Raw genomic sequence first — 27,908 nt, forward strand, 5'->3', positions numbered from 1 at the left:
AAAACACTGACCTCGTTATTTACAAAGGTTTTCTTATTTTAAAAAAGTCGACTAGTACTCAGGAGTCAAAGGTCCCTGTGGTAACATAGTCTTTATCCCACTAGGTGGCGCCAGAAGACGAGTTACCGATCATCTGTGTTTACTGACCAACCAAAACTTCTACATTTGAACGTAAACACACGAATTAGTTTAAATATACATTTGCCAAATAATTTCGGGCCGCAGCACGTGCTATATTGCATTCTTAGTGCACAAACTTTATCTTGTCAGACAGAAAACCAAGGAATGTAAATGCATTTTATGTTGCTTCACTAGGTCACTTAAGCTTGTGAAAAGTACTTACTTCATGGGAAAAGGGATTTTAAGTTTGTTTATTTCTTATCAGTCTTATATTAAATGAAATACTAAGACAAACTAAGCCTAAGTCATATTTATCGCATTTATGTTTTCGTATGTTAAGTCTATTAAATTTCTTCCAGTGCCATAGCTGATGTGTTACTATTGCTTTTGTCCTTTTTTTTTTTTTTAACCGACCAACAGTGCAAACCCCAAAGATATAACAGTGACTCAATAAAACCGATATATGCACGAATTTGAAACGCTAAAAGCTGTTTTAACGTAAACTGAACTGCAGGAATTAATATTTATCAAATAGTTGTTGGTTATTTTTCTGTCCATCGACTAATCGTGTCAACTCTATATTTTTTTTACTACTCAAAAGACTATATGACTTGCAGATATTTTATAATGCTCAAAGGTAATATGTGAATATATGAGACAGCGCTTTTACCGTCATCTCTTCTGCTTCTAAAACAAACACCGGGGAAATGGGCGCTTTCCCCGTTACTTAACGATGCTGAGCCGGTCATTCGCTGACTAGTCGAAATTCCGAGCATACTAGGAGCACCTGAATGCGTCATAATTCATATCCAATGAGACCCCGCCCTGTCCACAGTGCACCGCTGACCGACACTCCCGTCGGGCTGTACAGTAACAGTCGCGCCTTCTCGCGTTAGCTTCCATGGCGACCAGCTAGAAAAGGCTTTCACTCATCGCGACCAGCCGGTTAGCTCCTGTAAGAGAGCTAACGGGCGTCTTATGAAATGGGATGATGTAGCGGAATAATTCTTTGGACGAACTACGCAATACCTTAGCATGCTAAGCTAACGTGAAGCCGCATACATTTGCCAGGGAAACTAGCCAGTAAGTGCAGCGAGCTAACGACTCTGAGCTAACGCAGGCTAGCATTCACCTGCGGGCTGTTCCTGCTAACTAACTGCCGCCGCTGCTAGCTAACAGGATGGAAAGTGTGAAGGAAAACGAGGCTGGAGCTCTTTCAACTTTACCAACACCGCAGGAGACAACTGACTCCAGTGGTGAAACTAACTCCGTGAAGCCAAGTGGATTATCCCCCCTGCCCACTGGAAAGAGACCCTCCATTGGAGAGGATGACGGTGGGGGCGCAGAGGCGAAACTCTTCGGGAAGGGACTCGCAGCCACCTCCCTTCTCCAGATTGCGATAAGGAACGGCATCTATCAAAACCAAGTTGCCAACGCAATTGGCGGTGCGGCCAGGAATATACACATGCCCGCCGTGAAAACAGCCAACATTTATAGCCTGACATCAGCCAACAGCACCACTTCTGTCAACTCTTTGCTGGGCAGGAGGCGACACAGACACAAGAGGAATCTGTCTCTGGGGGCTCCGCCGACCAGCAGCTCGGCCGGGGCGTCCTCCGCTGAGGCGGCCAGCCCTGCTCCGTCAGCCTCGCCGCTGAGCACTCTCAGCTTGGATAGGAAGACCTTTCTGCGGCAGAAGCAGTCGAAGCAGCTTCAGGCCTTTGATAAAACATGGGTGAGATCGGACCTCCGGCGGGGCTGCATTCACGTACATGACTGGCTCACGCCCTCCTACCCGCGGCCAGTGCTGTGCACCGTAGACACCACTGCTAAAGAGGTAGCCAGTAAACTGGAGGGGAGTAAAGCCGGGGCTGTGCTGAGAATTAACTGCAAACCTGCTGCTTTAGTTGACTTAAATGATGTTTGTAAAAATAGTAATGAAAATACTGATGACAACAAAAGTCTTAATGGCAGTGTCGATGACAAAAACCCCAGAGCAGAGGAGAATGGAGACACAAAGCAGTGTTACCCCGACACCAAACTGCCTTCTAATTTTTTGCATGATGATAAAACTGCAAGCAATTCCTCATCTGAAGTCTATTTGAATGACATTGGCATGGATTTGAGCCTGAGTGTGGCAGACTGTTATGGAGTCTACTCAGGTTCAGACATCGAGAGCAGCACCTGTGAGGACTTCAGCCCAGGAGGACCTAGAAGCACCGAGCACCGGGACTCTTTTAGTGATGGCGTGGGATTGGGTACCGATTCTTCAGTATTGAGTCCAAACTGTGACAGTGCCACAGAGGGACCCGATCCCTTTGAGAGCTCCTCAGAAGAAGTGGAGCTCACTTCTTCCCCAACACATTCATCCGGCAATTCTGCTGCAGACCTGCCACCTACAGATACCTCTTCTAACAAAGTCACAAGACTAGATGATGAGAGTGAAGCTGGAGCTGATGATAATACAGATGGCCCCAAATTCATCAGGCCTCCCTCTAAATGCTCTAGCAGCTCTCAGACTCGGCCTCTGACCAGCCAGGCATCTGTCCAGCCTGACCAGGAGATCCCCGGGGAGAACAGAGAGTGGCCAGAGCCCATCAATACCAGTCCAACCCCGGCACTCTTTATCCAGCTGCACGGTGGAGCTGTGCGCTGTCTGGGAGATGATGAAAGGCCTCTGCAGATCTTAAATGAGTACCTCACTAATCTGGGGTTTGAAGATGCATGGAGGGTGCAGGAGGAAGGGATGAATCCAGAAATTGGCTGCCTGATACGCTTCTACTTTGGTGAGTAGTTTGTCTAAGTTGTGGAAAGTTTAAAAAGCTTTTATTTACAGCCAGAAAGAAGGATATGTAGGTATGTTTTTACAGTGTCTTTGGTAAAATCTGGACACATTTTTGGTTGAGATGTAGCAGCATTCTCAATTAACTATCCTTTAGTTTAGCGGTCAGACATCCACGAGCTTCTGCAGGCCACTTCAGTTGTGCTTGGCCTTCTCTGCTCAATCATTGTTCATCCATTCTAGTGCTGTCATTGTGTTTAGTCAGTTGGGCTGTTAAACGACTGTATTCAGTTGTCCTGTCTGCACAATACCCAGTGTTGTGCCTGTAAACCTACTCTAGCCTCTCTGTGGGTAGGCCAGTAGGAAGACGCATGTAAAGGTAACAGGTGTGTTCTTTCAGCACACTAAAGACCAAATCGTGAGGCATTATAGAATAGGTTTCTCTTCTTGCTCTACTGCTGCTGTTGTTGTTTTTGTTATTGATAATCATCCTGTTTTACTGACAAGCCGGGTAAGAGGATGGAAAAACAGCTCTGACCTCTTATGGGATTAGCACAACTGGATATTGTTTTTGACCTTGTTTTTTTACACCATCATCTAAGACGGTGTGGATAAAGAGTGAGGGGCTAAAGATGTATTAATCTGTGCTGAAATGAGCACATCAGTAGTTGTGTTTTTCACTAGCATTCTCAGTCCTGTTTGAAATAGGGGCTGTACATTCAAGAACTTTCCTTTTTTCTGTTGTTTTTGTTTTTTTGTTTTTTTTACAACAATAAATGGGTCACAGCAAAGTCTATCACTACCCTTATCCTAGAAACATACCCAAGACATGGTCCAAAACATGCGTTCCTGTACTCTGATAATGCTGCTGGACTGATTCCCCTGCCTCCCCACCATCCACTGTTGGCTTCCACAGTCACATGACAGAGGAACAAAGCGTGACGTACAGTTCTGCCGCTGAAAGCAGGGGCCCTTCCAGATACTACAGACAAACATACAACCATGAAACAAGCAGTGAGAGGCTGGTATGTGTGACTGGCATGAGGAGAAATGGTATGATGATATGAAGTGACAAGAATTTACCGCCAGTCGCTGCAGCTCTGTGTTAAGCGATTTTATTTCCTTTTTTTAAAGAGAAGTTGAAAATGTTTTATAGACTTAACTATAGAAGTAACATTCTCCTTTATTTCTTTGTGAATTAATAAACAATAATTTTATTTACCCTTCTTGCAGAAATGTAAAAAAAAAAAAAGTTTTATTGCCATCAAGAGGTAAAATTCTACATTATTTCTTTTTAAATAAAAAAAAATGCTTCGTCCCACATTGCTGCACACTGTCCTGTCCTCTCTGTGCACAAATTGTTTATTAATGTTGATGTTCGGAGTTGAGCCAAAGGAGTTTGACTCAACAGAAGTCCTACGGGCAAAATGCACATTGCCACACAGACTTACAGTGTGCTGACAGTAAGAGAAAAGAGACCTTAGTGGAACTCAGATTTCACCTCCTCAGTGTTTTGGATCTTTCTGAGACAGTCGCTGCTGTAGGCTCCTCTTCAGCCTGAAGCTGCAGCGCACAGAGGTCACTGCGTTAATTTACAAGGTGAAAAACTGTGCAAACTTGTCTGGTACTCCTGCACAGAACATCAAAAATACTCAAGAAAAACTAGAGCTGCAACAGTTAATGAACTAGTTCATGAAGTGCCAACTATTGTGATAATCATTTGAATCGGTGTGGGTTATTTCTTAAGAAAAAAAAAAGTCCAGTTCATTACAGCTTTTTAAAACTGAATATTTCTTGTTTCTTTACTCGTCTCTTACAATAAACAGAATTTGTGGACAAAACAAAATATTTTCATCACCTTGAGCAATGGAAACACTGATATTATTCACCATTTTCTGACCTTTTATATACACTACCGTTCAGAAGTTTGATGTCACTTAGAAATGTCCTTATTTTTGAAATAAAAACATTTTTTTCAATGAAAATAACATTGAATTAATCAGAAATACAGTCTACACATTGTTAATGTGGTAAATGACTATTCTAGCTAGAAACAGCTGATTTTAAATGGAATATCAACATTGGGGTACAGAGGAACATTTCCAGCAACCATCACTCCTGTGTTCTAATGCTACATTGTGTTTGCTAATGGTGTTGAAAGGCTAATTGATCATTAGAAAACCCTTGAGCAATTATGTTAGCACATGAATAAAAGTGTGAGTTTTCATGGAAAACATGAAATTGCCTGGGTGACCCCAAACTTTTGAACGGTAGTGTACCAGACAACTAATCAATTTATCTAGAATTGCAGCCATAGAGCAAAGTCTTATTTTTGGTTTTGTCTGATCTGCTACTAAATGATTACATTTGTTCACAAGTGGTTCAGGTTCGGCTAAAATTCAGTCTCAGGCAAAGTGTGAAAACTGCCGCTGGTGAGAGAGGTGGATGAGGATGTCAGATACTTGGTGCATGTGGGGACATAGGGGTTTGTTCAGGACAAGATGCATGAAAAAAGTTTAGGTTTTTGCATGACCAGGATGTGGTGATTGGCCGCTTGATGAGAGACAGGATGTACTCTGTCCAGAGGAATAGACGGAAGGAAAGGGCATGTATGTGTGTGTATATTAACACACCCCTTCTCGCCTACACCACCCAGGGAAGGGTGGCCGCACACAATACACATTCCACGTTATTGTTTAGTTTAAAACGGGATGCGTTTGAAATCAGCTGTAATGGCTTTTTGAATCATATATCACAGTTAGTTGAATATATATAACCCTCACCCTAACACAAAAATATTCTTAATATAGTATGCACTTAAACTGATATAGAATATTTTTAGCCAGGCCTTTTTGTAGCCTGCCTGTCTACAGCAGTGTATTGTTTAGGTTCTGTGCTGGTCCTCTCCACTACTTCTTCAAACTGAGGGCACTGTGGTCTACTGTAGGTGATATACTGATTATTGATTAGTACCTCATACAATCCCACTTTACAAAATCGGAACTGATCCTTTAAATACTCTGCGCTACGAACAGATTTCACTTCTTACCAAAAACGTGCTGAGGCTCATTGAGTCCCAGTGAGAACCCGTGAAACCTAAGTGATGTGTGTAAGTCACTGAATGAGGCAACAGGGAGGATCGAGGTGCTGGTGTTGTAAGACATTACATAACAAGCTAATCTGATTTCAGGCCTCTCTGTGGCTCAGACTCTTCATGTGTCTCCCTTTCTCTTGTTCTCTGGTGTATGTGATCAGCAGAGCAGCGAGTTAAAAACAACGGCATTCATGTAACAAAATATAAAGTGACGAAGAGTGTGTGGTATTTTAAACACGCTAAGCAATGCAGGCGATGGCCAGAATGACCAGGAATGTTTTCTGGCCTGTAATTTCAACTGAACTGCAGCTAATGTTTTTTTGTCAACAAGGGTTTAATGTACCAAATCATGCCTGAATGACTGCTCCCTCTGGCAGCACACAGAGTATTAGCTACAATTCACTTACATAACCACACAGCTCTCACTTTCTGAAAGAGAAACCCATTGAGAGAGAGTTGATTCACAAAATCCCACAGAGCTAAAAATAAAACTGCCTATTGTCTGAAGAGCCATCATTATGTCTGCATGTAATCTCCATCAATGATCTCTTTTACTATCACATAACACGCTTGTGTGTTTCCCTCTGCAGGTAAACCTCGAAGTGTGGGAGGTTCTGAGCGCGTGCAGCTCTCTGGGATGTTCAACGTGCGGAAAGGGAAGCTGGCGCTGCCAGTGAACCGCTGGTCAAAACGTCAGGTCACACTTAGTGGAACCTGCCTCATTGTCTCGTCTGTGAAATACGCCCATACCGGCAAGATGCACATCCTCCCTCTCATCGGAGGAAAGGTACTTTGTGAGATGTTTTTGTGTCAAGTCAAAGCAATTACTCTGTTAGGGTTTGTGTTTATCAGGGAGACAAATCCTCTTTGTGGTTTGTACCAGTGGTAAAAACATTTTTGTTTTTTTGTGCTTCTGCTGGATCAGGATTAGGACTAAATCAACTGAGGAAAATATCTAATTATGGTTATTGTGGCAGATATTGCAATTTGATTTGCAATCTATTTTTTTGAAGTCCAAGTTCAGTTTAGTATTCACCGTGTAATAGAATTAAAATGTGTGATCAAGCATTACTACATGAGATACCATCAAAAGCGTGACTGTCCCAGAAAGAAGACAGCATGATTTTATCAAACCGTTGACACAACAGTTTAAACCCTGGGTCAGAGCACCGCTAAATATCTTTCTCTTAGTTTGACTAAAGTGCTTCATTGACATGTAACTGAGAGATCACTACTATTGCTAAATAGCACATACTCAGATTTTATTAAGTTGTTCACCTTCAGCAGCTGCTTCTGTTTTAATTAGTGCAGTTGTCCACACTGTCTGCATATCTCCTGATGTTTGACTTTTGTCATGTAGGTGCCATGGTCACCGCATAATCTGTCTGGAAAAATGCTGTTTGCAAACAGCAACTTTTCAGTTGAAAGTCCTCATTAACTCTTATACAAGGCTCTGTTGTCCAACCGAACACTAGTTCACTGTAGCTGCATAATACACTCATTTTGTTATTTATATACCGTTTGACACGCAACCAGATCATGTTTTTAAAGCACTCTTTGGTAACTGTGGTAATTATGTCTTTAATGTACTGAAAAGTTATTACGGTACATCAGTGATTTTCTCTGCTGCTTGCCACCTTTAGTGTAACACTGGCAGAGGTGTCCAAAATAGGTTTTAGCTTTGAATGACACTCAGATCTGATGTTGCACTGAACATACAGAGCTTTGTAAAGCTGATTTAAATGGACAAATTAGTTGTGTTGTGTCGTGTTAACACTACATGTCAGCAAGTCTGTCTTTTAAATATAGTTTTTTTTTTAAAAATCTGTAATCCAGGAATCTTTCAATCACAGTAAATTACATTGTATCAGACAGATTTCTAGTACAGATTAGCCATGGAAAAAAACACCCATGTGAGTTTTCCTTTCATAACAAGCAGCAAAAAATTGTGACACAATTTGTTGTACTTACCTTGCCCAGACTTCAAATCGCAACAGGTGTGATGTGACTATTATGTAAGCAAACATTGCAGTGTCGATGCTAAAACAATATGTTGTACAGCCCTGCATCACACATCTCTACAGTAATCTATAAGTCACATGACTGATCAGTGGAGACCAGAAATAACCTCAGACACCCTGATGATGGCAAGATAAATAGAAGTGTTTTGTGAATGTAACAGGGGTGTGTTAGAGTTTTTCGATATCTTATAGTTTTGGATGGACTTGAATTAAAGCTTCTACTTGTCTGCACCTCACTGGGGAAAATACATACTTTAGTTAAAAACTCTTTTTCTGAACTCTCAGTCATTAGGTTGGCTAAATTTAGCGCAGACAAATCAGGGAAACTAAAATGTGTTCCTTGCTGCAGGTGGAGGAGGTGAGGAGACACAGCCACTGCCTGGCTCTCAGCTCAGCTGGTCCTCAGAGTCAGACCTACTACATCAGCTACGACTCCTACACAGAGCACCTCCGCTGGCACAGGACGGCCTCAAAGGTACAAAGTGGAAATGTGAGATTGTGCAACTCTTTTATCGTCATAGCGCTAAAAGCTACGTTAACAGTGTCTCAAGTTTGTGTTCAAAGTAGAACACGCAATTCTATTCCCATGTCTCCTCTTGGTCTGCTAGCTTGCTGTTCTGTCGATTGCTGCAAAAAAGGGTCTGGTGTTCGTTCTTAATGCTGGCTCTGTAAATGGGAAACAAAGATCATGGCTCTGACTAACCCTCATAACATTATTCTGTTGTGTCCTGTGCATTTAAGTATGTTCAAGTATATTCAAACACAATAGTACATTCAACTTGTTATTTATGTAAGCAAGCTAACTAGCTAGTTATCAAAAATCTCTCTCCAAACTCTAACTTTAATAAGATGTCCTTATGAACGTTTAAACATTTTTTTCTATTATCATTTCCCCCGTTCTTGCAGGTTATAGTTCCCCTTCTAACAGCCCTTTTAATGTAATGTCATTGGAAACGGAATCCGCAGCTATCAAAGTCTTTTTAGTACTCTATCCCTTCTGCTGAAGTCTCATATTATCTTTGGGTAAAGTTAAGAGCATCAGGAAGTTTTCTTTTTAATGGTCTTTACAATGGAAGTGTGTAAGCAACAAAGTGACAATGAAGTTCACTACTTTAGGCTTTGGAATTTCAGATTAAAACATGCCAATGAGCAAAAAGTACAGACCGGCTTTAGCTTGTAATTTGAATGTTTTATATGTTTTGTTTTTTTTTTAAAGACTTTTGACGTTTTCATGCAAGGTAAGATGGTTGTATCAGGGTTGCAGCATGCTACCAGAAATCTGTCAGGCCCAACTACATATTTTCATTGGTGGCAGGTCTGTCTGTGTCTCTGGGCAGTTCCAACTGAGGTAAATCTGACATTAGAAAGCTTTATTTTACTCTTGTTCAAATTAACAAGTTTTTTTTTTTTTTTTTTAACCACACAAATGTTTGAGTTGCTGCGCTGCAGTATGTAAGTGAAGGCTGGGGGCTTATTTGTGCTATTTAAGGGAACATCAATAAATTGCGGCATCTTCCGTAGCATGCATGTGAGGCCTTTAGAGGACGTTAGTGTCAGGAAAATTACCTGGGTTACATTCTACCCTTCTAAACTAGGCTACATCATATGTAAAGACGCAGCCAAAGCAAAGCATGGCTGAGAACAGTCTTATTGCTCTCGGAGCATCAACGTTGTAAGCTACCATGCTAAAGAAACCACGCTGTGTTCAAGAGCCACATTTTTTGCAAGACAGATGTGTGGACAGCAGAGCAGCCTCCCTCTCCATAGTGTTTCAGTGCTAGCCAGTGAGGAGTCTAAAATGATAATGCAGTTCATCATTAGGTAAAAGAACTGTATCTGTTGACCTTTATTCCTGTTAAGAATGGTTTATGTAATATGTTATGAAATGACCAACGTGTATGGGAACTGACAAAAACTGTAATGCTTTATTTGTAACTTTTGGTGCCACAAGGCATGCTGAAAAACTAAGTGTTCAGCTAAATTATGATGCTAGTATACTTAACTTTTTTTATTTAAGTGCACCAGCATCACTGCCACTAGTGTTAAAAGTTTACCTGGACTGTATTGCTAGAATAATGACAGGGCTATTGTGAGCCAGTTGTAGCCAGAAGTTTAAGCTGCTCCTAACGTCGTCCTGTCCGTCCCTCCCTTCCTGTGTGTCAGATTGCCTCCCAGAGGGTGAACTCGGTCGATCTGTCGTGCTGCAGCCTGGAGGAGCTGCCCGCTCAGCTGTTTTATAGTCAGGACCTTACCCACCTCAATCTCAAAAACAACTTCATGTCCCCACACAAAGGGGTTCCAGCACTTACAAGGTGAGTTCCTGTCACCACTGCAGCACACACATCACATTTAGACAGACTCTTCTGCCATTCTGTGTTTGTGTAGTGATACAGCAGCAGGAGAAGCAGGCACATAAAAATCACCACTTTTCTCTTTGTTATTGTCCTTTTAATGTGGAATGTCCCTGGGTGGTTTTTACTGTCTTTGGGAGCTACCATATGGTCTAAAGAGGAAGCAGCTTTGATCAAATTACAAATGACGTGTGTGTGGGTGGGTGTGTGGTTTGAAAGATTAAAAGAGAGCTGTAGTGGTGATGAGAGATTTGACATCAGCCATCTGACCCCTGGGCTAAAGGGCTTGCTCCGCTTTTTCCAGGTCAGCTTCTTAAATTAGTTGCTGATGTCATGGTCTTATGAGGCTTAGGAATTTTTTTCCATCTTTCTTTCATCTTTGGCATACTGTCTAGCCTCAGTCACAAAAATGGGCTTCTAAAAAATTCCCTAGATTTCAGAGTGGCTACATTTGGAAATGTTTCCTGCACATTTGTTGTGTGGACAGGAACAACTGAGCTTTTGAAAAACAGGAATGTAAAACCTGTTTGAAGCTATGTAGCATCAATGGGGCAACTTTGTAAGTCTTGGCGAAAGTCTAAAAATATTTTAATTTAGTTCACAAAAAAGCCTTTGAAGACATTAAAATGTGTTCCATTTAATTTGTTCTTGCCTGCTGTAGACATTACCATTTGTTAAAATGTACTATATAAGAAGTGTGTGTGTGTGTGTGTGTGTGTGTGTGTGTGTGTGTGTGTGTGTGTGTGTGTGTGTGTGTGTGTGTGTGTGTGTGTGTGTGTGTGTGTGTGTGTGTGTGTGTGTGTGTGTGTGTGTGTGTGTGTGTGTGTGTGTGTGTAACTCCTACTATGTAAAGAGAATAGTGCTGTTAAAAAGCACTTTATTTATGTAAAGTGTTTGCAAACCAAATATTACTGTATCATATATATGTTCATATAGCAGTACTTTAAAAATAAATACACTACATTTAAATTCATTATTTAATTTCATGTGTAACAATTTTAATCATTGCCCAGCACTAATATATATATGTATGTGTGTGTGTGTGTGTGTGTGTGTGTGTGTGTGTGTGTGTGTGTGTGTGTGTGTGTGTGTGTGTGTGTGTGTGTGTATATATGTGTGTGTGTATATATATATATATATATATATATACACATATATATATGTATATACACACACAGCTTAGTTGCATTAACAAAAATGGAATGTAGGGTAATAAGGGTAATATAAATAATTCTTGGCTGCATTAATATGGTCTTAAAAAGTCTGAAGTTTAATTTGGTGAACCCCGCAAAAACCCAACACCCACGATGTGGTCACTCAAAATTCATGTCAGTCCAGCCCATTGCACAAAACAGGTGTTTATCACTGATCAGTTCTTGTCGTCTCTTGAGACCAGGTTTTGGCTGTGACTTTTCTTGTTTGCTCAAAGAGGATGAAGAAACTTGACCATTTCTCTTTTTAAGTGTAGGAGAAAAGGACGTGAAAATGTGAGGGGGATTGTAAATAGTTTTCACGTGCACATATTTTCAGACTTAGGAGATGTAATGTGCATATATTGGTCTGGTGAGTCACAGTCCAGTCATGCTTCATGCTAATGAGCTGACTAACATGATACAGACAATGAACTTTACAAGCATAGCCATATTACTGAAGTTTAAAGCTGAAATCTGTGACTCTGCTCCCAGAGTTGAGACTGTAGCATCATTTTACAGTGTGTGTGTTAACAGCTGTCAAGCTAAGAAAAAATGTTCTTGACCCCAAGCACAGCATACATTCTTTTTTATCTCTTGCAAAACTCTGTTCACAAGGACAAGGTGTTTCTAAAGACCTGGACTCTGTTGCAGATTTCTGACTTGTATCATCAGTTGTTGTCAGATGAAGCCAAGTTGCTAATACTAACGTGACCAACACTTCTCCAAACCAGCACTGACGTGGTTACAGGATAACCAGTATTCATCTGAACAGCCATGTTTCAGTCTCCTCTTAAATTTGAGGCTTTTTATCCAGTGTTTACTGTCATTCTCTCTGGATTTAGGGTTCTTTGCAGCCACTTGTCAGGGGAACATTACATTGAAGCCTGACATTTACTTGATGAAAATGTATACATATGTGCTGTGGGTATATACTGCCATTGTTCTAAGGAATGTGTTGTTCCTGTGGTGGGCCTGTGACTTTCCCTCGGAAGGACGTGGATCCGGCTCAGCCTTTCACTTTGACCCCACTGTGAACTGGATTAGTTTGTCAGGAGAGCCTGTGAACACACACAAGCTGCTACCTGAGGCACATGCTGAAACTTTTAGTGGTGTACTGTGTTATGTTGCAGTATACTTGACACCTCTACTATTTTTTTGTGTTTATAGGACAGATGTTGTGTACTTATCCAAGTTTTTTTTACAGTGTTTGCTTCTATACCTCTGCATTAGTGGCAGTCATGGACAGAGGCTTTTTGCTTTTGGGTTGTGTATCCATCCATTTAATTCCTGTAAACCCAATATCTCAGTAACTACGTGAGGGATGTCTTCATATTTGGCACAAATGTTCACTTGGACTCAAGGATGAACTGAGTAAATTTTGGTGGTCAAATATCACTGTGGCCTCATAAAACACTTTTATGGCTATAACTCAAGAGCTTTTACATTAATTCTGACAAAATTTTACACACATTTCTAATAGGATAAACTAATCACATGATGATATTTTATACCCAAAGCTGTCTAAGGTCAACTTCACACCATAATAGTCTACAAAAACACGTCTCTAACCATTATCCGCCATTACAAAGAACAGAAAGAGAGATTATGACCGTATTGTACATTTGATTGTAGACTGAAATGGTGACACTTATCTTGGACCTTGTAACTCTGGTGACTGCATAGATCTTCTGTACTGCTGGTTGAAGATGTGTAAGAAGCATCCATCTATTAGAATTTGTACCTGCATTGCAGTCAAGTCCATGTTTAAAGCATTGCCTACTGTCATAGCTACAATATAGAGCAGAATCTAATTTATTGGCCAAAGACACAAGGAATTTGACAGGTTTTTTTTGCTTCTTTCAATAATCTTACACTCTTCAAAGTCTCCACTACGTACATAAATGCATGTTAACTGAAATTTGACTGGTTGACAGAAGTATGGAACCACAAGGTGGAGATTCTGGTTGTCAGTGTCTTAATTTAGAAGGAGCCCAGAGTCTGAATATAGCACAGATATTAATGTCTTTGTCCCTTGTTGTCTGCCCTTTTCTTCCTGCCTCTCTCTCACTCTTACTGAATGTCTCTCTTTCTCTTTTTTTAGGTTTTGTAAACTGAGAAGCCTCAGTCTGTCAAATAATGCTTTGTGTGAGTTTCCTCTGGCCTTGTGCGACATCACCTCGCTCACTGAGCTAAACCTCTCTGGAAACTGCCTCTCCTCTCTGCCTGCAGAAGTAGGAACTATGCACAAGTAAGTGGACTGGAGACAATGATGACTTCAGGGCTGCAGTTCTTATTGGTGATTGTACTGATAATTTTTCCAAGAGCAGTTTGTATCCTCACTGACCTGTACTTTGCTGACAGCAACGTCACTCTGGAGTCACTGCAGTTGCATCAGTGCAGATTAATTTCACTCTGTATTAAATGAACAACTGGCTTTGTGCCAGATTTCTGTCCTGACAATGCAGAGGTTTGGTCCAGGTGATCACAGTGCAGAGTCATGCTGTTGCTGTCCCTGTATGACGGTAAAACTTGAGGTCAAATGCTTAGTCACTGTTTTTATCTGTATGCAAGCTTTTCATCCACTTTCCCAGATTCAGTCTTGCATTTAAGATACTCACAAAACACACTTTAGGGTGTCAAGCACTGACCAAACCACTGATTCTGGGCTGTTTTGTCACAACTGAAGACCGACCACAGAATTTGGCTAAAGAGCAAGAATGTTTTTTGCAAACAGCGCGAGTATTGTTGGAAGAACTACCCAAATCCTCATTAAATTCCTCTCCTTGTGTTGTATTGTTCTGCCCAGCCTGCAGACGTTTCTCCTGGATGGTAACTTCCTGAGTTCGCTGCCGGTGGAGCTTGGCTCTCTGGAGGCCCTGACCTACCTCGGTTTATCCTTCAACTGTTTCAGCTGTGTCCCACCCGTCCTGGAGAAACTCAGAGGCATGGAGAGACTCTGTCTGGCAGGGAACCAGCTCTCTGTCCTGGATATGGCCGGACTGCAGTGGCTGCCTGCTCGCTACATAGATCTCCGGTAATAATATCCACGCAGTCCCTGATATTTTCACGAGTAATGCTAGAACAAAGCTCAACTGAAATCTTCTCAGTTCTCTGTATTTGTTATCAGTCCCCTTTTTGTTTCTGGTGGATTTGGAAATCTTAACAGATGTTCAATTTATCAATTTTTTGACTACAGAATAAGAACATGCACTCACCTCAGAAAATGTATGTATTCAACTGTTCATGTATGAATTCAAATTAGAGGTGAAACTATTTGTAGAATAATCATTTAAGTCTTGTATTAGGCTTTACCTACAGTTTTTAGTTATTTTATTGCCTGTGTGCAGACCTCTGGATCTGCCCACTACACTGAGCTAGCTTGTAGGACTACTTATTAGCCATGGACAGCACTCATGCTGTTTTGTCAAGCTGTGAGCCAGAGCCAAGGAGGAGTAATAACCACAGAAGGAGAAGAATTTGATATGAACCCCTTGATTAAAAATGCATTTACATAGGTGACCTGTACTTTCCTTTGCCCTACTCTTAAATCCCCAGCAAAACAAGTGGTGTTGACATGGCTCACATCAGCGCAGACATAAATGACATTACACTCAGGAAGATACGGTCTCTAGTGACTGGTTAAGATAAATCTAAGCAGGTGCGAATTGTCACCTTTCACCTCTTCCTTATGCTCGTCTTCTCCTTCCTTCTCTGCAACTTGTGCAGACTGAACCGGCTCCAAAAGGTGACAGTGGCAGATGCAGAGCAGCTGGCCCACATCATTCAGCTGGACCTGAGGGATACTGGTCTACAGGAGCTGGATATCAGGACTCTGTGTAAACTGGAGCTCCTCCGCTGTGACAGAAACGCACTCTCCCTCCTCAGACTCAGTGGCCACGCCCTCAAGAGCCTGCATGCAGCACATAATGGTACAGCTTACTATGTGGCGTCGAAATGTTAAACAGACAATGCTTGACACTACACATACATTTATGCATTTTGTGTTTCTGTTTGTAGAGCTGAAGCAGCTGGAGGTGCAGCCTGTGCCAGAGAATCTGACTGTTGCAGATTTGTCCTGGTATGAAGACTAAGAACACTTCTCTGTCCTATTTACCATGCAGAAGAACAGACTGTGCGCTTGTTCTAAGTTAGGTGCTGACTGTATTTGTTTTCTTAAAGGAACAAGTTGGGATGTGTCCCTGACTGGGTGTATGAGAGCAGCAGACTGGAGGTGCTGGACATCAACCATAACTGTGTCACTGAGCTGCCCGAACGGTGAGCCTCACGCAAAACACAAAATTTGTCACTAGCAGAGTACAGAAGAGATTTTCTAAAATGCCAAAAGTGTAGATGGAGGGAACCTGCTTGGATGTAAAAGTTAATAATTAAACTGCTCATATAGCACATTAAGAGGTTTTTTTTTTGGGGGGGGATGAAAGACGAAGCAAAAGTTGTTTCACATATATAATATTTTGTCTGTGTCAAAAAAGAATGCAGCCTCCTCAGTCCTTTCAAAAAGACGATTGCACTACTACAGTAGATGTATTCATGCAAAGTACTAAGACAAGAAAACAAAGAGTTGTCTAGAAGAATCTTTTTACAGCATTACAGTGCAGCGTTGACTGTAAACTTCAGGTAAATTCAATTCTAGTGCAAAATTTTTAACCAGAGATCCTCTGCCTCATGTTTTTTTTTCTGTAAATGTCTTGAGGCCAGTCTAACTGGGTTGGACTTTTCAATAATGAAAAAGTCTGAATTAAAAGCAGTTGGATATGCACAGAGACTGCAGCAGAGCAAGGTGAACCATCCAGAGACAGATTAAATGCACATCTTGAACCCCCTTCTACTGAATGTATTATTTCTGTGCTCCACTCTAATACATATAAACTATAAAACACTGCGAAAGAGCCAATTTTAAGACAGTAAGGACATTCTTTTTAGATTAGATCAGACTGAAAACCTCTTAGCGCAACTTGCTAAAAACAGAGGAAAACTGAAAAGAGACATTTGAAACAAACGCTCCTCTATAAGTCTGACAAAAGAGGCTTACATCTTTGTACAATAATAATCTGAACTACAGCCTTTCCATGTATTTCCAATGCCTGTTCATTACAACTGTGTGGATGATTGAAACAACTTCCAGGAAAACACTTAGATACAGAGTGTGTTAGCAAATTGGAATTAAATAAAAGTCCAAAAAAATGTAATGTCCTCATCATGTAAGACAACAGAAAAGGTTGTTTTTATCCTCCTAGTAATGACTTTTCAACTCACTTTTTAAATATTTTTTATATGCCAGAAGACTTTTTCACAAAAGTAGTTTGTGAACACTACTTTCACAACCTCTCCATTGTGTGTTTTGAAGGTATGGTGTTTAATCTGATGAGTTAAAAGTATCTTAATTAACACACGAGATGATGTCATGTTGCATATTTCATGAAACTTGGAGAAGGTACCAAATACGACCCCAGCGTGCAGGTTTTTGTATATGTACAGCTGTGCCTGATGAGTTGTGACGAATTAGCTTGAGTTAAAATTAACATATTGTATGTCTGAATGACACAGCTTTCACTTTAATTACTTGATGAAGTTGTCAATGTTACATATTCTATGTTTAACAACGCCTGAAAATATCGAAAAAGTGAAGAGATTTTTTTAAACATACTGTACGTGCAGACATAGAGAAATAGTTTAAATACTGTATGATAGGCAGCACACCGTAACACTGCACAGACTGTACACAGGGAGCAGTTAGTGGCCTGTTAAATTCAGTTAACAACAGTTTTATGAAAACAACCGGGATGTTCAGCCCCCTTTCAGAGGGCAGAGTGGTAAACACTGTGTGGGGGGTAAAGTTTTTGCTGTTGTTGTTACGCCCTCTTCTAAACAAGGCTGAATAATTCATTGAACTCTAAAATGTGTCACAAAATACCATGATAAATAAAGAACTGTGGTGCGACACAAGATCCAGCCTACAAATCCAAATCTCCAGACATAAAGGAACATGCTCGTTAAGTATAGGCCGCATTCTTCTCAGTGGAACAGAAATTCAAAAATCACCTTTCCCACCAAAATCCTGTCTCATATTACAATATTTGCCCAGATAATCACACTATGGTTGCTTTGAGTATCGGTGACTCTCACTTCTGTTGCATTTGACATAGATGTTATAAACTGGTGATACTGAAGTTGCGTTACACAGTTTTTAAAACCGTACTGCAGGGTTTTCTCATCCTAACAAACTGGACCGTAGTAGTTTGTTAGGCAGTCATTTTGCTTTTGCTGCATTGGCCACTTAAATAAAATTGTAAGTATATCTTCCAGATATAATAATGGATAATCTTGCAGTGATTTAGATGGAGGATGACCTGATAGTTGGTACAAGATTCATAAAATAAATTGCGATCCACCTTTCTTTCAGTAATATAGAACCACATCCACAACAATGCGAGCCTAGTGCCAGTCGATATAGAGCTTTACAGCTGAAAACATGTAGTGCTGTATTGTTGTGACCAAACTGTCTGCCCTCACAGACGGTTTAGTTACAACTTTACAGGGGAGCATGATGATGGTGGTCTTTCAGTCCAGCTGCAGGCTACATGTAGCACAAATGTAAGTCCAACTCAAGGTCAGGCACTTGTTCATTTCTTAGTCCTCTCCCAGCCCACCGTGATTTAAGAGTTCAGTCTACATAAGGTGAACTTATTTAGCCTCAGTGGAAAAGCAGAGGGCTTTTCAGGGTAAACCTGTGTTCCCACTAACAGATTTACAGTACAGAGACTGAGCTGGCTTGTTTGTGTTGTAGGCTGCTGTCCAGTGGGAGCCTTAGAAAGCTGCTGGTGGGCTGGAACAATGTGTGTCAGCTGGCTGAGAGGCTGGAGAGATCACAGCTAGAAGTCCTGGACCTCCAACACAACCATCTGACTGAGCTCCCACACAACCTGTTCATCAAAGCACAGAGGTGGACTTAACATCTTGTTTTTGCCTCATTAGTTTTTTCCATCTGTGTTTTTTCCATCTGACATCACCCCACCAATATTTTTCTCTCCGCATCTATATGTTTCATTTCTCTTGTTAAACACTAACTCTGTTTTCTGTGTTGGGATTTTATCACAGCTTGCGATACCTAAATGTGTCGGCCAATAAGCTGGACAACCTGCCTGCAGCCAGCCTGTCCGAGGACGCCTTCAGCAGCCTGCAGGAGCTCTACGTCACCAATAACAGCTTGACAGACAAGTGTGTCCCGCTGCTGACTGGACATGGCCACCTCAGGGTGCTTCACCTCGCCTTCAACCACCTGCAGACCTTCACTGCAAGGTGAAATCCCACACTGCACCTGAAGTGAGCTGGAAAATGTGTGACAAGAGGAACAGATAAAGACAGTATTCTGTTGAAATAGATAAAAAAAATGTTTTGTTCCTCATTTAAATGATGAGCTGAAGCTGCAGCAAGGGATCATTTTTAAAATAAGAAAAAAAGTGGTTCTTGGGCTTTAGGCCTTGAAAACACACTGAGTTAATTGCAGGCTTACTCTGTGATTGCACATCTCTATCCTAACTCACTCCACCCCGAACCCCTAAACTCTTTACACTTTGATTTTAAAAGTTCTAATTCTAAAAATATTACACTTTGCTTTGTCATCCAGGCCAAAATATCTACAAGATTTATTTTAGAGAAATGAGTTTGATGAGTTTGGTTTTTTTTTTAACCTCCACATCTTGCAGTAAACTGGCTCGACTAGAGCAACTGGAGGAGCTAGACCTGAGTGGCAACCGACTGAGAGCTGTGCCCACCACCATCCTCAACTGTCAGCACCTGCACACTCTGTCTGCCCACTCCAACTGTATCAACACCTTCCCAGAGGTCCTGCAGCTACCCGAGATTAAGGTTAGTCAGATAAATGCAGGTAAGTAAACTCTTTCATGCATGGCATCCAGTACAGTGCACAATATTCACACTTCAAGTAAAATCACATCATTTGCACTAATTACTCCAAGCCAGCAGCGGATGATTTCCAAAGCCTTTTCTGTATTGTTATATGATCATGGCCTTTAATATGTGTTGCCCAGAAACATTGCATTAATCCAAAATGGTGAATGGTTGTGGAGATGTGAGTGTTTCCTGTGGTATAAATGTTAAATCAATTTATTCTACAAGCAACATACAAGTTAAAAAGAAAAAAACTTGCAGTGAAGGTATTTTGATCGAGGTTTCATCCATATGGCTTTTGCCATTTTTTTCTATGAGTAAAAATGAAACTGTCCACTGTAAGAAAACCTGACTTCATTCAATGTTTATTATGATCTGATAACATGTTAAAACAATGATTTGCATTTAAGTATGCATGCTATGTGTGTGTATGTATAAGTGAGTGTGTAAGGTGAAACACTACAGGCAAAAACAGAATTTTTTTCGTGTATTGTTCAGTTTTGACATTTTGGCCTGTTTTGCCTTATTTTGCCTCCATAATATGTCTACTTCAAACAAGTACAAGTAAAAACATCCAAAATACATATTGTTTATTTTACCACAATTTAGTACAACTAGTGTATTTTACTCTGCATAACACACAGTTGTAAGTAATACACTCAGGCGATTTCATGCTGTATATTTATTTGTTAAAGTCTTCCCAGTAAATAATTACTTCCAACAAATCTGTGGATGTTCTCAGTCATCCAGGTCATGATAAGTCTCAAGCAAGCATAAGTTATGGTGAGGTTAGTCCAGTTGCCATAACTTATGCTTGCTTGAGAATTACTTCCAACAGAAAAAATGTAGAAGGGTTTTACTAAATTATTTTTTACTAAAGTAATGAGTCATTTGCATATTTAACCATGAAATATCATACAATATAATACAAAGAGTAAATTGTCTTAATCTAAGTAATCTGGTAGGGCAGTTTCATTGTGATGTCTAGTAGTGGGGTAGGGGAGGGGCTCTAAATGTCTTTTGGGAGGAAAAACACCCGGTGATGAGTTTAAATCAATCTTGATTGTAGCACAAGAAGATATCCTAGCTTCTTGCGGCTACTAGCATTTTATGAAATACCACAATTATGCTCAAAATCGTTATCTTTCCAGAGAACGTTCAAATATGCATCCTTGTATGTCTGGCACACGACAGCCTGTGCTCATTCAGCCAAGACCTCATGTAAGGGGAGTCTCTCCATGGCCAAACAAAAGTCTCTCAGTGTCACTATAGACCTGTCCTTGGTCCTGCCTAATAGGAAAAACTTTTCAACTAGAGGGAAAACTTCTGAAATAACAGCATCATAGACATTGCCTCTGCTTCTCAGGGCTTTGCTGGTGTTTTTGGTATTCAAATTACCTGAAAATAAAGCAAAAATCAACTTGCCAGGTGTCCAAGAATGAACTCACTTAAACTCACCTCTTGAAAAAAAAGTGATAAAGAGAACAGACTTGAGGTTGAATATCCTAAGCTACTACTGTCAATGTCAATGTCAGTGTCAATCATGCTGCGAAACTAGTATGATGTCGTGTGGTCTGCCTGGATACAAAAATATAGTAGCTTGTTTATGGTACTGACAAAATGTTTAGAAAATGCTGGTTAAACAGCCACTTGTGACTTACAACAATGTAAGCAATACAATACATTTAGAATTCTGGGTTTTGTGAGTGGTCATATGGTAACTTATTATTGTTTATGGTCTATCAAGTGGCAAGTTTTCCTTAAAATCTTGTAGACATTCACCAGTCAAATGAGTAATTGATTGTTCACATTCAGTTTGGCCACATAATGGCCTACATGATTTTAATGATAAACTCTCTCTGTGTAATTTAGGGAAAAATGCACATATCTGTGGTTTTCACATATATGCCAGTAGCCAAGAGAAGATAACTCTAAATACAAAATAATGTTGAAAAAATAAGTTTTTATGGATATGTGGTTAATTTGAACTCATTACCGACATTTTTGAGAATTATAGCCCTCCCCTAGTAGTAGTTAAAAACTTCTCCCTCTTCACTTGTAGTATTATGCCTCCAAGTGCATTTGAACTATTAATGTGTGCTGTTCACTACAGTGAGCATCCATTTAACTCATATTCATAGATACTGAAAAACATCTTGTTAGGGAGTATTAAGAAACTGAAAAAAATCTCACCCAGTTTTATATAAATTCAAAACTTAGACAGTCTTTAAGTTTATAATGTTCACTGCAGACATCAAAACTATGAAATACTACATATGGATTTATGTAGTGACCACAATTTACTATCTATGCTACAATATAGAAAATGGGAAAATGAATAGCTTGAATGAGTAGGTGTTTTCAAACTTATGACTGGTGCATACATATTTTTTCCAGCAAATCGGTATCAGCCACTGTGTGTTCCTCTGTCCCTCTGTCTCCTCTGTGTTCTTTGTTGCGCCAAATCAGAAAATCCTTTGTAATCTCCTGGTAACTCTGTAAACTCTGGCTTTCCCTAAACCCAAAATGTACGAGTGCATGTGAGACTGATTGTGATTCTCTCTTGAATCATTCAGCAACTCCTCAGAGCTCTCCTTTTTTGAGAGGAAAGTGTGGTTACAATGTGAAGAAATCAAAGGAAATCCTGATACAAGATATGAATGCATTTTGGAGAAATAGATGGAAAAAGGGGAAGCAGTTGTGGAAAAGTCATTGAAAGATTATTTAACATCCAGAGTTGAGAAAAAAAAAGAAGCCAGTTGTTGCTACTTCAGATGTCAAATGGAAGGAAACGTACAAGTATTGTTATATTCTTGGTTGTGCTATTGTGAATGTTATCAAAAAGTAAGAAAGGGAGTCAAATCAAAGAACAGAATTGTGAGGGACACAGGGATTTTTAGCTCTCACTCTGTATCCTCTTTAGTGTGTCGATTTGAGCTGCAACGAGCTGACTGAGGTGACTCTGCCGGAGATGCTTCCCCCAAAACTTCAGGAGCTCGACCTCACAGGAAACCCTCGACTGAACCTCGACCACAAAAGCTTGGAACTCCTCAAGTATGGCCCTCAGGCATAAACACAGCAGAAACTTTCAAATGCAAAACTGACTGTCTGACCTTTTTTTTTGCTTCTTTTCTGCTTTTCTTTGCAGTAATATCCGATGTTTCAGGGTGGATCCTTCTCCCTCAGCTCCTTGTGTGAACGAGAGCCATGGAGCCCCAGCAGTCTGGAGTCACGGCTACACGGAGGCCTCTGGAGTCAAAAACAAGTCAGTCTTTCGATGTAGTCACTGGCATTATTTACTTGGTATAGGAAAAAAAAGAAACACATAGTCGTAGTATTGAAAAAAATGTAAGGTCATGATAGTTATGGTCTTTTAGCCTTTTAACTGAAAAGCATTTGTGCAGCTCTGACAGATGAAACAGTCTGCTTGAAACATCAATACAATGTCAGTTTTTAGCTTTACATGTTATAGAGGATCATTTGTTTGGAGAATATGCATTTTTTTAACATCTAGTGTTGGTCACAATCCTTGATGCTGTTTCTGGGTCAGGTGTAGAAGCATTAAGACATGTTATTACTCTGCCAAGGAGCACAGCGGAGTTATGTGACGATCCACGTTGGTTTGTCTGTCTGCTAGCAACATTACTCAAAAACGAAACAATGCATTTGGATTAAATTTCAGGGAAGGTCAGAAATGACACAAGGACCAAGTGATTAGATTTTGCCAGTGATGCAGCTTTTAGTCTGGATCCACGGATTTATTAAAGATTTCTGTATCATTGCGAGATAGCGTCACAGCGTCACTGTAACTATGACAACAAGTGAACATTACGTCAGCTGCCTGCTGACCATCACGTGATCGTGATTCTACTACAGATCAACCACTGTGGACTTATCGGGACTTATTCGTCAGAAGTGATATAAGGCACAATTGATTAAATTGTGGGGGTGTTTCTGAGTCCCATCAATTCCGCTACATATTTAGGTCACGCAGTTGAGCATCCGTGCATAATGTACACATGTATAACACACGCCTGTGCTCAGCGCAAGGTCACTTTGTTTGTGGGTATATCTATATTAAATGGTAACATTCTATGTTGCCATGATTTATGATCATCAGTTCATCAATTTCTGACAATGCCATATGGGGGAATGAGCAGCTTTGGCGGAGTGCTGCGCTCTCTGAGTGCTTTTCCAGTTATTAATGTAACTTGTTGATCTTGTTGTTCTCAGGCTGTGTGTGGCTGCGCTGGCCCTCGACAGCTTCTGTGGGATTCGTGAGGCTCTGTACGGAGTTTTTGACGGAGACCGGAACGTTGAGGTACCTTACCTGCTGCAGTGCACCATGGGAGACGTGCTAGCAGAGGAGCTTCACAGGGGTCAGAGGCAGGAAGACTATATGACCAACACTTTCCTCACCATGCAAAGGTAAGAGCACTCCTTTATCCTCTAAACCCAAAACCCACCAGTGGTTTTAGAAGCCATGTTAACCTTTTAAAAAATAACAAAATTACACTATTTGTCAGAGCCAGAAGCTGTTAAATCAGAAAGAATCCACGAATGGTTGCTCACAAAATGCTTGGCGTGCCATTCTTTCAGAGAACTTAACCAAATCTAAGCTTGACATTGTGATATTGCATATTTCAGTGTTTCATATTCTACATGTCTCATTTAACAAGTCACCAAAAATATACGGTTTGCAACAGATTCTGTAAAAATTCTGGGATTCTTGGTGCAGCCATAACAGCAAGTTACTCAGCGGCAACAATCACAGAAAATTAATGGAAAAATATTAATTGTGTTGATTCCTTGTTTTGAAATTTTTGTAAAGCAAATATTAAAATATATTCAATTTTCCTTTTTTGTGATTCATGGGTTTATATTTTTAGTACACTGCACAGGAGACATTTTTGAGAGATCTCTACTTCTAGCCATGGTTGTGCTGTTCTTGAAGAGGTGCTGGACTTTACAGTGCAGTAAAAAAAAAAATGCTTGAGTTCAGAAGGTTAACATGTTGACTGATTCAGAAGGAAAACAACCTCAGATCACAGCAGTGTCTGTGATCATACACACTCCTGTGAACGCAGCATTTCTGTGTTTCTCTCCTACAGGAAACTGGGCACAGCCGGCCAGAGGATGGGTGGGTCGGCAGCTTTATGTCACATCAGACACGACCCGGTGGCTCCCGGTGAACACGGCGGCTGCTTCACTCTGAAGGCAGCCAATGTTGGCAGATGCCAGGCCGTTCTGTGTCGAGACGGCAAAGCTATGCAACTCTCCACCATCCACACTGTCAAAGAGGAGCCAGAGTACCAGAGGGTCCGACAGCACAATGCCATCATCACTGAGGTAGCAACAAACTGGTATCTTTAAGTTACTTACTTTAGCAAAAAACAAAAGCTTTAAAGTTTCTGGTTTCAGATGTTTTAATGCAAGACTTGCTATTCTCATGTTTTATATCTTTGCAAACTCAATATCTTTTGATTTTGGCCTGTTGGTCAGACAAAATGATCAATATGAAGACGCTGGTTTTTACAATGTTTTGAAAAAATTATAGAATAAACAATGAAAAAGTAATTCAAAGTAAACTGATGAGGTCAGTGATTATTAAATAGATTCGAGCTGAAAGTGACAATCATTTTTATATTTAAGTACATCCTTTAACTCAGGGCTGCACACTGGCTTGGTGGTTAGCACTGTGGCCTTGCAGCTAGAAGATCCCTGGTCGGTGTCCTGGTCTGGGCCTGGGATCTTTCTGTGTGGAGTTTTCATGTTCTCCCTGTGCATGTGTGGGTTTTCGCTGGGTTCTCCGGCTTCCTCCCACAGTCCAAAAATATGCTGAGGTTAATTGGTGATTCTAAATTGACAGTGGGTGTGAATGTGAGTGTGATTGTTTGTCTCTGTGTGTAGCCCTGTGATAGACTGGTGACCTGTCCAGGGTGTCCCCTGCCTTCACCCTAAGTTAGCTGGGATAGACTCCAGCCCCCTTCTAACCCTAACCCTATTATCATCATGTTTTAGCTAAAAAAGAAAAAACTAACTACGTAACTGTGTTTTTTCCCTCCACTATAGGATAATAAAGTCAGTGGTGTAACCGACTCCACCAGAATTATGGGTTACTCCTTCCTCTGCCCGTCTGTGACTCCCCGCCCCCACATCTCTACCGTGGCGCTCACCCCGCAGGATGAGTTTTTTCTCCTGGGCAGCCGGGGATTGTGGGACATGTTGTCTCCCAGCGAGGCAGTCGAAGCAGTCAGGAACTTACCAGATGCTCTGGCTGCTGCTAAGAAGCTGGTGACTCTGGCTCAGAGCTATGGCTGCTCTGACAGCCTCAGCGCCGTCGTCGTGCAGCTGAGTATCACCGAAGACTGCTGCTGTTTCTGTGAGCCACCACCTCCACCGCCCAGCCCCGGCCCAGCTGCTCATCCCAGCACACATCCTTACTCAGCGAGCTGTGATGGTGGTATACCACTGCCGCCTCCGTCCTCAGGAACAGTCAGCGAGCTGAGCAGTGAGTTCAGCACTTCTGAAATGAGCAGTGAGGTGGGATCCACGGCGTCATCAGAAGAGCCGCCTCCCCAGACCGAGCCCCAGGCCCCCCACCTGAACCCCCCAGGCAGACCCGGTGTGCGGAGACCCGCCTGTGGGGGTGGCAGCTTCCAGAGACAGTTTTCTGGAGCTCTGTCTGACAACGGGCTTGACAGCGAGGACGAGGAGCCCATCGCTGGTGTCTTCTCCAACGGCAGCCGTGTGGAAGTTGAGGCTGATGTCCACTGTCTGCACCGCCATGACTGCGCTCACACTCATACAAGCACAAGCAACCCTCCTACCGCCACGCTGCGTAATGAGCCTTTACCTCCTGCCTTCACCTCCCCTTCTCCTTCCCCCGTCCCTCCTTCCTCGCCCTACCTGAGTGGAGACGCTCGATCGGGGACTCTGGGTCGTAGAGCCCGAGCAAACGGTTCTGTAGCCTGCCAAGGCAGGAACCAGGACCTCATTGAGGAAGCGGCTGACGCCCCTGTAAGGAAGCAGGGAGGCTACTTCAATGCTCCCGCTCAGCCGGACCCCGACGACCAGCTCATCATCCCGCCAGAGCTGGAGGAGGAAGTCCGGCAGATCATCCAGCAGCAGCAGGAGCAGATGCAGACACACAACCAGCACAGCTACCAGAAACCTGCAGACTATTTTGTCACACCCCTCTGAATGCTTCCCACCCCACCCTACCCACGCCCCACAACTACTGGTGTCAGTCTCCTTCATCCATGATCTCAGATGTAGTGAGTTTCAGGGATGAAGAACTATAAAATCTGCTCTGCATTAAATTCGCTCCAAAACCTCAGAGTATTCTGAACATGCTTATGGACCACAGACTGTTTTCTTATGGTTTTTGTTATTTGATTTATTTTATACTGTTAACTTGATGCCCCTTGAAACGCAATGCAATTTTTATAACAGTTTATGTTGATTCTTCACATGTAATTGATTTTACCATATCTATAAGTTGAAGAAGCACTTTGAATGCTTTTTATTAGACTTTTGAGATTAATTCTATGTTAAATGGTACTTAGAGATTCGGACCACTCTGTTTTTGTGTTACAGCAGAAATTTCCCCTGTTGGTCGTGGCTGATGGCCTTACAGTTGTTGAAGTTAGTAAAACTGTTTAACTAACTCCTAGGAGTTTAATACTTTAAAGTGACCTAGTCACTGAAGCGTACTAATGTTCTCTGAGAGAAAAGATGATTACTTCTGAAGGCTGATATTCCAGGTTTGTGTTCTCGGGGTGTGTGGAGTCCAGAGTGGTGCTGCAGTGGTGAGGAAATGCGAACAAGGAGGGATCAAAGTTACTACCAGCTCAATGAATGTTCTCAGAACAATGTTACAGAATTCATGGCAAAGGCAAACCGCACAAGAGAGCTACTTTTGCTATATAATAAATTAAAGTTTTCAGATAACCACAACATGTTGACTTGCACTTATTCAGGAGGGGTGGAGGATCACACTTATTACAAAAATATATAAACAATATATAAACCTCTTGATAAGCAGCCAGGGAGACAGGTTTGGTTTAAAGTGACAAGAATTTGAGATATCGGCTGGCGAAGTTTCAGTACAGTGAAAATGTGCTCAAAACATTAAAACATTCTATAGAAAACATTTTAAAATGGTGTGGACTAATACCCTTTTTCTCAAATACTTCCTAAACCATAAATTATGTGTCTTCTAGAGATTAAATAATGAGTTGATAAGAGGACAGAAAATTAATTTCTTTAAAATAGAAGTCATTTTTCAAGAAAACATACCAAATGTCTTTACTGCCTCTCGGTTTTATATATACAAACTAAATCTTTATGGAGATTTGGACTATTGGTCGGATGAAACAAGTAATTTGGTGACAGATTTAGGAAATGCTTCTGTGC

At 41.2% G+C, this 27,908-nt stretch overlaps 1 protein-coding gene across 1 annotated transcript; it reads left to right on the forward strand.

Moving 5' to 3' along the window:
• The first annotated feature begins 960 nt into the window (after positions 1–960).
• On the forward strand, positions 961–27,449 carry LOC111569880 (PH domain leucine-rich repeat protein phosphatase 1-like). Its single transcript, XM_023272306.3, has 17 exons — positions 961–2,906; positions 6,587–6,783; positions 8,367–8,492; positions 10,181–10,329; positions 13,663–13,809; positions 14,368–14,595; positions 15,288–15,490; positions 15,579–15,639; positions 15,741–15,836; positions 18,367–18,522; positions 18,678–18,878; positions 19,286–19,448; positions 22,414–22,544; positions 22,639–22,755; positions 23,724–23,918; positions 24,602–24,839; positions 25,563–27,449. Exons 1-17 carry the CDS (start codon positions 1,301–1,303, stop codon positions 26,691–26,693), a joined length of 5,145 nt encoding a protein of 1,714 aa, XP_023128074.2. The 5' UTR covers positions 961–1,300; the 3' UTR covers positions 26,694–27,449.
• The last annotated feature ends 459 nt before the right edge of the window (positions 27,450–27,908 follow it).

Source organism: Amphiprion ocellaris, chromosome 2 (genome assembly GCF_022539595.1).
Source record: "Amphiprion ocellaris isolate individual 3 ecotype Okinawa chromosome 2, ASM2253959v1, whole genome shotgun sequence".
NCBI classification, from domain to species: Eukaryota; Metazoa; Chordata; class Actinopteri; family Pomacentridae; genus Amphiprion; species Amphiprion ocellaris.

Bases quoted from the DNA above. Each gene is read 5' to 3' on its own strand.
- LOC111569880 (XM_023272306.3), top strand. From the start codon at position 1,301: ATGGAAAGTGTGAAGGAAAACGAGGCTGGAGCTCTTTCAACTTTACCA. The intron at 8,493-10,180 runs GTACAAAGTGGA...CCTGTGTGTCAG, and splicing joins GGCACAGGACGGCCTCAAAG to ATTGCCTCCCAGAGGGTGAA. The intron at 22,756-23,723 runs GTCAGTCTTTCG...TGTTGTTCTCAG, and splicing joins GCCTCTGGAGTCAAAAACAA to GCTGTGTGTGGCTGCGCTGG.